The 12,662-nt window shown below is 36.9% G+C and overlaps 1 protein-coding gene across 2 annotated transcripts; it reads left to right on the forward strand.

Moving 5' to 3' along the window:
- The first annotated feature begins 3,809 nt into the window (after window positions 1-3,809).
- LOC116192142 (protein indeterminate-domain 7-like) lies at window positions 3,810-9,674 on the forward strand. Of its 2 annotated transcripts, none has more exons than XM_031520600.1 (3): window positions 3,810-4,780; window positions 5,456-5,849; window positions 8,397-9,674. In XM_031520600.1, the coding sequence occupies exons 1-3, from the start codon at window positions 4,570-4,572 to the stop codon at window positions 9,523-9,525; spliced, it is 1,734 nt and encodes a 577-aa protein (XP_031376460.1). In that variant the 5' UTR covers window positions 3,810-4,569; the 3' UTR covers window positions 9,526-9,674. The 2 variants fall into 2 exon arrangements, with proteins under 2 accessions (XP_031376460.1, XP_031376459.1); XM_031520599.1 differs by having other exon boundaries at window positions 3,813-4,780; window positions 5,450-5,849.
- Window positions 9,675-12,662: the final 2,988 nt, after the last annotated feature.

Here is a 12,662-nt window from a genome sequence, read left to right on the forward strand (position 1 = left end):
ATGTCTCCACTCCAATATATTGCCATGTATGTCTTTCTTGCATGAAAATTTTGAGCACCGGGAAATACAACATTCTCTTCCTTGTTTGATGTCACAAGTATCTCCTTACTTCGGGCAATATCTTCTAACTCCTGGCAATTCTTCCATGGAAGGAATTACAATGAAATGTTCCGCAAAATGGAGAAGTCTTACCAACGTTAGAAACGTCCACGTTCATTCTCACAGCGCTTAGAAACAAATCCACAATTTCCATTTATGAGCTGCCAACCCAATACACGGCTGTTTGGATTGGGTTATTCCATCGATTTGGGTCAGGTTGCATCGTGGGCTTCAATTGTGGGCCATCCTCCTCGTGTGGGCCGATCTCGCGGGCTTCACATGTCTAGGCCCCATTTACAGCAAAATGCGGAAAATGACTGTAAATATAGACAAATCACTTTGCCTTAAAACTGTAGAGATGGATTATAGATGGAAAAAGTTTTACAATGCCTTTTTTACGAACAGGTATGGATCCGTCTATGATCCATCTCTAAAGGGGGCTTAGAGACGGATCCTCCCGTTCGTAAATGACTGTATTCTAATAGTGAATGTAACTTTTTAGTAGACGAATTTATTATAGTGCAAGGGTTTAAAATTCATTAAAAATATATTGTAATTAAAATGAAGATAACATTTACAACAAAAAGTAATATTGGTAAATAGGTTTAGATTATGTCATGGTCTCTTTGAAAAAAAAAATCAATTCAACACTTGCGATAAAAAATAATTTCAATAGATAACCAGAGATTATCTCGTAGTTTCTAATATAAAAAAATTAATTATAAGAAGTTGTGGGCTGGACAACACCTGCATGGAACCGACACTTTTTTTTTTTAAAACACCATAGAGATTTTCCTTGCATATCAGTGATAGTGATAGTTGCTTTAATTATAAGAAGAGGGAAACTCAATTAACCAATTAGCATTCGAGAATACAGGAGAGGCCAGATTGTATCCAAGATTTAGTGATTTTTTTTTAAACGTTAGACTTTTACTTGGCTAGGCTTCATTTTCCAGTGCTTTTTTATTTGGTCGAAGAACAAAACTTTTATTGAGGGCTGGAACCCATCAAACTGTACATATCGTTGGGAAGTTCTTTTCTACCTTTATTTTCTTCACAAGATATATATATATATATTCTTTGATCTAGTAATAAGGTGGCAAGAGCAATTTCCAACCAAATGTCCTTTTTTGTTTGTAATATAAATAGTTTATATACCGTTTCACTATGACAAAATCTGATTGGAAGGAAAAGATAATATTTATTTCCTTGTAGGCAGCTCCATGAATGTGGCAAGATTGATGATGCTCAATTTCATTTTCTTTTCTAAGGTCATAAGTTATCCTTAATTTATTGGAAAAATCTATGGTCATTGTGTGGCCACCGATTTGTACTGGTCATGAAGTGCATCTATTGAGTTTCACGATTAGTATTGTATTAATGAGAGAAATTGTGAGTAAAATTTACGTGGGCGAAGAACCGATAGTTTAATAAGCTGAGTCAATAAATCTTCTTTAATCATCAAAAAATCAACAAACGTTCTTCTTTCCGGCCCAGATGAGAACAAGTACATCTTTTAGTACACAGGTAGATCATATATGGTGTAATCAGAATTAATTTCAGAAGCCAAGGATAATTACAGCGGAATTTCTGTAAGTATGCTAAATTTGAATTGGAATCCTAGATAAATCAGTTAGGCTACATCCAGTCCACACCATCACCCAATTAACAAATATAACAGAATATAACTGGTTTGGACTCAAATTCAAAATTTGGTATGCGTATAGTATTTCCACTGTAATTATCCCGTAATTGAAGTTGTCGTTCGAAGTCTGCACATTAATAATCTTTCGTGACAAAAGAGAGAACTGCAAAGGAAAAAGTTGTCCCAGTACTGATTTGTTTCTTCCTTCTTTTGTGGAAAGTGGTTGTAATAAGAATATATGGCCTAGTACGTGGATTTGCGAAAATCCCTCTACCAACCAATCAAATAGCCGTACATCATCTACAAGAGGTTTGACTCGTATATTCAGTAAGGATGTTTTTTTTACCCTTCAAGATCTCTGGCTCGAATCTTGTGACGATAAGAAACTAGTTTTTGGAAATGTGCTACGCTCAATTTCGAAAGCTATTGAACAAATAACTAGTAGGACATCAAAAGGGGTTCAATGCAGTAGCACATGTCTTGTCTGGTAACCAAGAGTTTTTAAGTTCAATACTTGACAAGACTTCTCGTGTCCTTTTATTAGTTATTAAAATTTTTATTTTTTGTACTAATTCTATTGCCTCTCTTGTGACTGAAAATAATAATTAGTATTTTTATTTCTGGAACTTGATTGTCATCCACTAACTATAAATCGCTCGTGTAAATTGCCTCATAGTTTATTTATACATGTAAATTAAATAAAAAAATTTCCCCAAAAAATAAATAAATGCAAAAACTATTTTTGAAGAAAACATTAGATAATAAATAATATCAATCAATCCCGTGTCATTCAACTCCTGCATGTATAATTGCATGTGACTATCCAATAATTAAATCATGAAAAATACTAACTATTCTTCCCTCAAGATAGATGATCTTACAAGTGATGAGAAAGATAAAAAAAAATAGTTATAATTAACAAAAATAATGGATATAAATCCACGTAACACCAATAACTCACTCATTATATTAATATGCAATTTTTATTGTTACACGTTGAGAATATAAAAGTTAATTAAGAAAAGTTAAGTTTATATAAGTCGGGTAGAATTTAAAAGTACAAACTATATATATGTCATGACATTAGAATCACCTGACAGTAAATTTGCAAATAACTCATGGAAAAGTTCCTTTTTCACGCCAAGGTATAATATATGGTTTCGTGTGTCAGATATGAACCCATAATAAACAATGCCTTGGAAAGTAATAAGTGAGTTGAACACAGCAAAAAAGAGAACACACTTTTTTCCCATCCCACCCATGATTATTCAAAAGTTTATAATCAACTTCTAATCATCTTCCTCTCTTTTTCCCGAAGTGCTGTTTGCTAAAACATTTATTTATTTATTTATTTTGTGAAATCCTGAACTGCTTGATCTACTAGCTAGTTATGCTTAAATTCCTGTTTGAATATTGATTCGCTTTGATCACGAATGCCAATTGCAATATAGCGAGAACCCTGCTCAATATAAAATGTGCGTTGTTAAGGGAAAACACAATTTATCAACGTCATAAACCTAATATGGTTTGCTAAAATGATCTTTAACTATTAACGTGTATTGGTTCAAGCGGTTCGACACTTGATCCCCTTAAATAAGGTCTTAGGCTCGAGTGTTTGTGAAAGTAAAAGATCCACTTTGTGAGAGTTTTACCGCTAGTGGGCTAATCCGACTCGACTGGATTAATCGGGTCCAATTAAACTTCTAAATACCAGAATTTGCATCAAAATAAAATGATCTTTTAACTCCGTTATTGAGGTTATCGTTTCTTTTTAATAAGAAAAATCATGCCATCTTTTTCACTGGGAATTGCTTTGTCTCTACTTTACATAGTTATCTATAGGTCTAAGAAAATGAGAGCAATCAATTAATATTGCAGAAAGAAATCCGCCACATTATCATGAAGAAGGAGAATATTAAAATAATATACTCCATGATAATTTCATCATCAATAAAATTGAAAAATGAAAATAATTAACAAGACAGCGAGAAATTCAAATTGTCATTTAATATTGGTAACGTAACCCCAAAACAGAACAAAGCAAAAGACAGATAGTGCAAGTGAGTGCCAACGTCAGAACAAAAGCCGTGTTGTGTTGGCACTGTTTCTCAGTTTCTCATTCTCTCTCTTTCTCCCCAAAACCTTATCACCTCTCTCTCTTCCCCAACCGCCCCACAGCCACCCCCCCTCTCTGTGTCATGACATGTTCAATGAGTTCTTCTTCTTCGCTTTTCTTCTTGGGGTTAGGATATGCATGAAAGCTTAATGAAGAAGGAGAGACAAGAAGACTGGTGGATGAAGTTTGGTGCCACCAAAAACAATATTTCGCACCTCCAATAGTGTGTGTGTGTGTGCTTTTTTTTTTTGTGTAGATTTCTTCCTTTTGGGTTTTAATGGTTTTTGGGTCTATGGAGAGATTTTGGGCTGACAGGGGAAGAGAAGAGTTGGAAGATATTGAAGCATTAAAATTCTGAAGAAAGCTAGTGGGGGGCTGGAGAATTAAATAGAGGGAAGGGAATTGATGGGAGCGTGAAGGTGTTGTCCCTTTTAACAAAAGCTCAAACCCAAATGCTCAAAATCAATTCATGATCAAGCTTTCCTTTCTGGGTTATATCTCCATTCACCTTTATTCATCCCTTTCCAAAAACTAGGGTTTTTGTTCACCTCTCTCCCTCATCAGATCTGTCACAATATATATTAACTACATTGGGAGGCAAGAAGAGAAAAGTGAGAGTGCATGACTATGAGTCTTCAACCTTCTTTCCATCCACTGGCTATATCATGAACTTGTGAGAAGCATAGTTTGTTTTAAGAGACGAGAGAAGATGATGATGAACAATGGTGTTTTGTCCAATCTGATGAGCAGCAATAGCTGTGAGGTGAGTGCTTCTTCTTCTTCGAATGGTTCGAGAAGTAATAATAACAGTAATAGTAATAATAAAGATAATAGTAATGTTGAGAGTGGCACAAGGAGTCATCAGCCATTTGCTTCAGCAACTCAAGCTCTTGCCCCTCCCAAGAAGAGAGGTCACCCAGGTAAATTGATTAATTAATCGTGTAATTTGACCTGTAAAATCTCTCTTAGATTAACTCATTGCACTTCATCGATCTTCGTCTAGTTGAATTGCCCGAGCCTGATGGGTATATAACTACTAATTCTCAAAGCATGGGAAGCAGTCACAGTGACTCACTCATGCGGCAAAAGCCCAATCAGACGGCTGGGGTACTTGCTAGTTCACTTGTCCAGCTAATTAAGATATGCTGGTTAATTTTTGGCTTTCGAAATGACATGTTTGTTATTAATTTGTTGGTCGGTCGGTCAGTCGTTGTATTTCTCAGTTCTTCTGATCCAAATCTAGATCGTTACGAATTTCTGGGGTCTGTGACTTCTTTGCCATACGTAAACTATTGTACAGTTCCTTTATCAAGTTGAATTGACTACCAGAAAACTACTAATTACGTGTTAGCGTTTTTAACAAGATATGAGTTATAGTGGAATACGTAATTAATTCATCATACATGTATGCATTTTGATTGATACTCAAAATTTGAAGAAAACTATTATAGTTCGATAAACTATCATCTAGGGTCATAACGGGGTTGGATTGCACTAATTGCGATTTTATAAATTTATCAATTTGGGTAGTATCATTTGTTAGTCATAAGAATCAAATAAAAGTTTATTTTTCTTACTTTTGTGATTAGATCCAGATGCAGAAGTCATTGCCTTGTCCCCGAAATCTCTGTTGGCAACAAACCGATTCATATGCGAGATCTGTAGCAAAGGGTTTCAGCGAGACCAGAACCTTCAGCTCCACAGAAGAGGCCACAACCTCCCTTGGAAGCTAAAGCAGAGGTCGAGCAAAGACGTGGTCAAGAAGAAGGTATATGTTTGCCCCGAACCAACATGCATCCACCATGACCTGTCGAGAGCACTCGGAGACCTCACCGGCATCAAGAAGCATTTTTGCCGGAAGCATGGGGAGAAGAAGTGGAAGTGCGAGAAATGCACAAAGCGTTACGCGGTCCATTCAGACTGGAAAGCTCACTCCAAAATATGTGGCACAAGAGAGTACAGATGTGATTGTGGTACTCTTTTCTCAAGGTAACAATTGCATTCTCAGTTTTTTGATGAGCCACTGACCTATACAGAGTCAGAACTGAAAATGAAGACGATCAGATAATAAGTTTCGTCTACCGGAGCAAGCTCTGGTACTTTCGTATGGAGTAATTTCAATCCATAGTACCGGCTTAAGACTAATTCTAGTATCAATATTTTGAAAATCTTAGGCAGAACTAAAAGATAGTAAGTTACACCAAGAGTTACACGCTCATCGAAAAAAATTAAAAAAGAGCACTGAGAGTTACCCCTTAAATCAACTTAGCAACAACTTGAGTTAGGTGGTTCAATATTTTCTCTCCTTAAATAATATCTCGTGTTCAAATTTTGTTAATAAAGAAAATTTATATTAGGAAGAGCTCTACTCTTTAGTGAATTGAGCCGAATCGAATCTAGATTAGTTGGGATCTATTATATTTTCAAATTCTAGATGGCACAAAAAGAAAAAGTTCAAAATTTGAAATTATTTTATTTTCAATAAAAGAATAAGTGAATAATAAATTTGGAATTGCATTTTGGAGATATGGTTTCCATAAGAAGATGGTATTTGTTTTCATTTTCGAAAAGGAATAAAATTTGATTGTTACTTTCATACAAGGAAATTGATGAGAACTGTAAACATGGGCAGTAATCAATACATGAGTACCAAAAAAATTTAGGGACCGAGTATCAGGAACAGGATGATAGCTGTCCACTAGGCGCATCTGTCAATTCTAAAATGCATGCATGTGAATGCATGTTAGGACTAGAGAGAGAAGTTTGAGGCCAGGATTCAAAGGGGAAAAAAAAGAGCTTTTGGGAAAAATAAAATTCGAATTGTTATGAAGACATGTAAGAGAATATCTCTTACTAAGTCTCCTATACAGTCTGTGTGATTGAACTTACCTATATTTTGAACATTGCGGGATGTGTTCGTGAAATTTGGAAATCAGTCGGGTGCCGATACCCCTTTTTTTTTTTAAAAAAAAAGAACGAAAGTTGTTATTGGTCTATTGGTGCGTCCACTTGATCCTAAATATAATAGAAAAGAAAGAAAAAAAATAAAAAATTCAGTTTGGTTTAATTTCAAATTTTCAGCAGCACAATTATTGTAATGTTGTATAGTACGAGCTACAGTGTGAGAGAGAGAGCTGCTCAGTGTAAAAAGTGCCTCATAATGGAGAATCTTTCATCACTTATACCCACTGCTCCTTTTTTTTTTTGTCTTTGAAAAGGGAAAGAGGGAGAAAAAAAATCCAAAAGGGTGACTCAATATCAAGGAAAAATCAAAAAGAACTTTTCAAATTCTTTTTTCACAGTAATACTGAAAACAGCTCTCCTTTTTGTTTTCATCTGCTTTTTTCTAATTGATTAATTTGGGCGCACTGAACCTTGAACGTTCTATTCCTATGCTCAATATCATGTTCTTCTCACTAAATCTGTTTTCAAGAATATATATATATATATACGTTATAGTAAAATAATTACGCGTATTACACATAAAAATGAAGTAATTCAATACGCCATTTTGCATAATTTCGAGATAAATATTAATTATTACATAAATAAAAATAATATATATTTCAGTTTTTAAATGATAGTATATTTTTAAGCACCTTTTGAGATTTGTTTTATCATATTCAATAAATAAAATAAGAAATGAAAAGAAAAGGAGTGCAAGAAAATTAAGTGATACATTTTAAAAATGTTTTTATTTAACAACATGGATTGATTCAGCGGTTTGACACTTATTTCATTTAAGTAATGTTTCGGGTTCCAACCCTTATGAATGTAGAAAGCCCACACTATGAGAGTTTTATCACTTAAAGGGCCGACTCGACTTGACTAAACTAGTCGGGACCCAATTGGAATTCCAAGTACCTGGGTTCCTACAAAAAAAATAACTTTTATTTAAGATCAATTTTTTTATTGAGAATAACTATTGAAGTAAGTTTCGATCTGATGGTTTGGTATAGTTTCGATCGATGGTGGTGTTTTCTAGGCAAACTTTTAGTTTCAATTATTAAGAATTATGAAAAATGGTAAAATTGCAAATATGAAAAAGTCGAGAAATATCCTGTTGAATTTTGCTTTTTCTATCCCACAGCTTCTTCTTTCATTAAGGTTTTTTATATTAGGGGAACTCTAATAGATATCAAATTATGATGACATATTTAGTACATCAGTTCAAGTGTTTAGTATTTCAATTTAAGCATTTAGTAATTTTAATATTTCTGATGAATTATACTAAATATTAGATCATGGAATTAAAATACTAAATACTTGAACCAAAAGTAAAAATAATAAATATTTGTATTAATCATGAATACTAAAAGTATTAGACACTTGAACTGAAATACTAATATGGGTTATCGTGATTTCAGGTCATGATAGAAAGAAGCATTAATTATATTAGATATAGATTATAGATATATATCACAATGTATTCTTATTGCATCATTTTCTTGTACTGTGTAATTCTATGTTCTTTATTTGTATAATGCATTCTTATAACAATATAATATTTTGTCTCCATGGTTGATATTGTTACAGAAGGGACAGTTTCATCACGCACCGAGCTTTCTGCGATGCCCTAGCCCAGGAAAATTCATCAAGCTCGACCTTGTTTTCGCCGAAAAATCTGCTGAGTTCCCCCATAAATAGCCTCCAGCATCTCTCTACTCCTTATAATCTCCATCCCCATGCCTTCTCCATAAAAACAGAACCAGAAAACCTCCATCACCATCTCTTCAATCCCACACAACAAGAACTTCTTCTTCCCTCTACGAGCATTTTCGACCCATCTTTGATCAGCCAAACCAACCCTAACCCTACACTGTTCCAGTCAAGTGTCACTGCCAGCAGTGCACCTCCTCACATGTCGGCCACTGCACTGCTCCAGAGAGCAGATCAGATGGGAGTGACTATGAGAAAGCCCTCAGCTATCTCCCCTAGCCCGTTAATGCCACCACGGCATGCTAGTTCTGGTGATCATCATGATGTGTCCGAAAGTACAACTACTGTAGCTGGCTCTACCGGCATGGTTTCATCTTCATGTGGAGAAGATCGTTTCATGGCAGGCCCTGGTGGGTCATTTTTCCCTCTTTTGGGGCTGGAAACTTTTTGGAATGAAGCCGCGGCCCTAGCCTCTACTACTGCTACTGCTGCTAATAACACTGTTATTTCTCTTGCTGCTGCTGATGAAGTAAGGCTTCCTCATTGGGGCATGGATCAAGGCACAAAAGATTCTGGAGTCCCATCCACGCCACATAATCGTCATCTCGATCACAACCAGATCATGGTGATGATGAATGCTAGAAACACCGTGCCGTCTTCCAAGGCTAGGCTGCCTGGGTCCTACTTGAGCTCGTCATTCAATAATAACGAGTCCATCATGATGCGTGGGATTATGAACACATTGGAAGAAGATAATCACTTTAACAGCGATCTCATGGAGAAAGAGATGGAAAGCCATTCACTAATTAGGAGGAGTGATCAAGGCATGACTAGAGATTTCTTGGGGCTCAGGGCATTCTCATCGGTACCCGGGGATCTGGTCAAGGTTCCTCGTTTCGACCCCATGAATTCTTCTTCCTCCTCCTCATCCAATTACAATTACAGTAATAATAAGTACGGACAGCAGAATAAGGACCAATATCAATCGCTGTGGCAGAATAATTAGCGATCCACAACTTTGTTATATGTATAAAAATTTTGATGCATAAGCAGACCAGAAATTAAATATATATCCTTTTATATTTCAGAATAAGGAAGATTTGAAAGGAATCTCCAGTTTTCGGTGTCTCCCGAGGGCCGAGAGTTGCCTTCTTATATTCGTCCTCTTTCTCTTTCCTCTCTCCAATAACTATTTCAGTTAATTAATATATATTTTAATCAATTAATAAATCTTTTACATGTGAAATTATCTTCTAAAATTATAAATTTATATGTTTGTGTTCACTATAATGTAAATTCATAGTTCGGCATATTGTATTAATCTAAAAGAATTTGCGCATAGTGCGGGCATATGTGTTACCGTTCCACTATATATAAAGGATCCAAGTCTTTAAAAGAAACTATTCAAGACACTTCCAAAACTTGAAACAAATTAAAAAAAAGGACTCCTAAGATATCATCAACACAACAAAAATACGGGCATTGGAACATAATAGGACCTGGACAATTGAGACACTACAAAGTGGCGAGAAACCTATTGGATGCAAATGGGTATACAAGATCAAAAGGAAGGCGGATGGGAGCGTCGAAAGGTATAAGGCAAGGCTCGTAGTGAAAGGGTTCACGCAGGTGGAAGGTTTGGATTTTCATGAAACATTTGCACCGGTTGGTTAGTGTTCGGTGTTCGCTAACCATTGCAGCCTTCAAGGGATGGGAGTTATATCAGTTAGATGTGAATAACGCCTTCCTTCACGGAGATCTCGACGAAGAAGTTTACATGCAAATTGCATAAGGATACAACACAAACGGACATAATCAAGTGTGTCGATTGAAGAAATCCTTATACGGTTTGTGACAAGCCTCAGGAAACTGGTTTTTCAAACTGGCTGATGCATTGTGCAGATATGGGTTCAAGCAATCTGCAGCTGATTACTCCTTATTTACTATTCGTAAAGGGAGTGATTTCTTGGCCATACTAATATACATGGATGACCTTAGCAATGCAGAGCAGTGTGCGAGTAGTGAAGAGTTATTTCCAGCGGCAATTCCATGTCAAGGATCTCGGCACTTTGAAATTCTTTCTTGGCATTGAAGTAGCCAGGCGAGGGAAGGAGCTATTTTTATGTCAAGGAAAGTACGTGTTGGACATATTGACGGAGTCGGGGATTCTAGGTGTAAAGCCGACAGCCTTTCTTATGGAGCAGAAACACAAGCTAGTGGCTGATTCGGGTATGAAGATATCCGATCTGAGACAATATCGGAGGCTTGTTGGGCGATTGATCTATTTGACGATTGCGAGACCCAAATTATGCTACTCTATTCATATTTTGTCACAGTTTATGCAAAGTCCACGGCAACAACACTGGAAAGCATCGACAAGAGTCCTACAGTATATTAAGAATTCGCCAGGGCAAGGCATTCTTTTCAGTCCAACCTCATTGTAGCTGACAGCTTACTGTGATTCCGATTGGACGAGTAAAGTTCAGCGACGTAAAGGGTGTCAATGAAGAAAAAGCCGAATTAGAAGAAACTGTGTAATATCTTCGAGATCCTAAGGTGCATAACAGTCTCTCTCTCTCTCTTTCTATCACTATCTTTGCATATGACGATGCCTATCGATCGCCTTAAGAGTGATCTAGATTTCCTTGTATGTATGTTGTCCAGATTTTCAGAAGTTCACACATTTGGGTGGCAAGCTCCCCAAAGGGGTTTTGCTCACGGGACCACCTGGGACTGGTAAAACTCTATAAGCAGGAGCTATTGCCGGGGAAGCCAGGGCTCCTTTTTTCCTCATGCAGTGGCAGCGAGTTCGACGAGATGTTCGCCGGTCTAGGAGCTCGAAGAGTGAGAGAACTCTTTAAAACCGCAAGAAAGAGTTCACCTTGTATAATCTTGATAGATGAACTCGATTCCGTGGGAGGGAGTCGCAGCCCCAAGGACCAGGCGCCCGACAAGATGACTTTGAATCAGCTACTGGGTTAAGTTGGATGGTTTTAAACAGAAAGAAGGGTTTGGCGCTACGAACTTCCCAGAGTCTCTCGATAAGGCGTTATTTAGACCTGGGAGGTTCAACCAACACATTGTTATCCCCAATCCAGATGTTGAGGGATGGAGACAGATTCTGGAGATACGTATGTCGAAGGTATAATCCTCTGTATGTAGAAATTACATACACTTTCCCTATTTGGCAATTTGTACAGGTGCACCCATACAAGCGATGTCAAGTATGGTTTATTATAATTATCAAAAAAAGTATGGTTTATTAGTAAAATGGGACGGGATAGAATGGATTGGAATCGCCTTATTAAATGGTCAAACCGTATGGTGATTCCGTTTCACTTCATTTCCAGTCCTCGGTTTTCCTTTTTATTTGATAACTTCCTTTCCTTTCCCTGGATTTCATTTTATTATAAACATTGATTCTTCTTTCAAGAGATCATTTACTTGTTATTTGATATACAGGTTCTTATTGGGTATCCCTCCAATTTGGAGGAAGTTGAGCTCAAATCATATTGGGCTTTTATCGGGCTTTAATAGGCCCAAGGACCCACTTTAGTTAGGGTTAATTTTCAGCTAAATTCGCTGGGTAAGAGGCGGCAGAATTGAGCAGTAGATCAGTACAGAATAACAGAGAGGAACAGAGCAGAATTCGGATCAACAGGGCCAGCGCGCAGCTGGAGATCAAACCTCGATCGGGACGTCAAACGAACTCCGATTGGGACGAAATTTTGACAGCAGCTTCACAACACGTGGGGCTAAGTTCTGAACGGTCAGAATTTCTATTCGAGCTCTGTAGGTGCTGTTTCAGCTGACTTTGTGAACCACCCGGTGTGGGTGACGAATTTAGTGTTTGGGTGATCCAAGAGAGTGTTTCTCTTGAGTTTGGTGATCCAAGGGTTTACCCTTGATGAAAGACATTGTATAACCTTCATTCATAGTGGATCGTTGATTCGGAGTTGGTCCCGTAGTTTTTCCCCACATCGGGGTTTTCCACGTAAAATTCTTGGTGTTCTTTTACTTTACTGCTTGTTGGTTGATTTGATTAGCTCCTATCTCGATTACACTAGTAGGGGAGGAAGATTAATCGCTGCGTTATTGTTTGGTTGAGTACATCCCTTCCCAACAAGTGGTATCAGAGCCTCG

This window comes from Punica granatum, chromosome 1 (assembly GCF_007655135.1).
Source record: "Punica granatum isolate Tunisia-2019 chromosome 1, ASM765513v2, whole genome shotgun sequence".
Taxonomy (NCBI): domain Eukaryota; kingdom Viridiplantae; phylum Streptophyta; class Magnoliopsida; order Myrtales; family Lythraceae; genus Punica; species Punica granatum.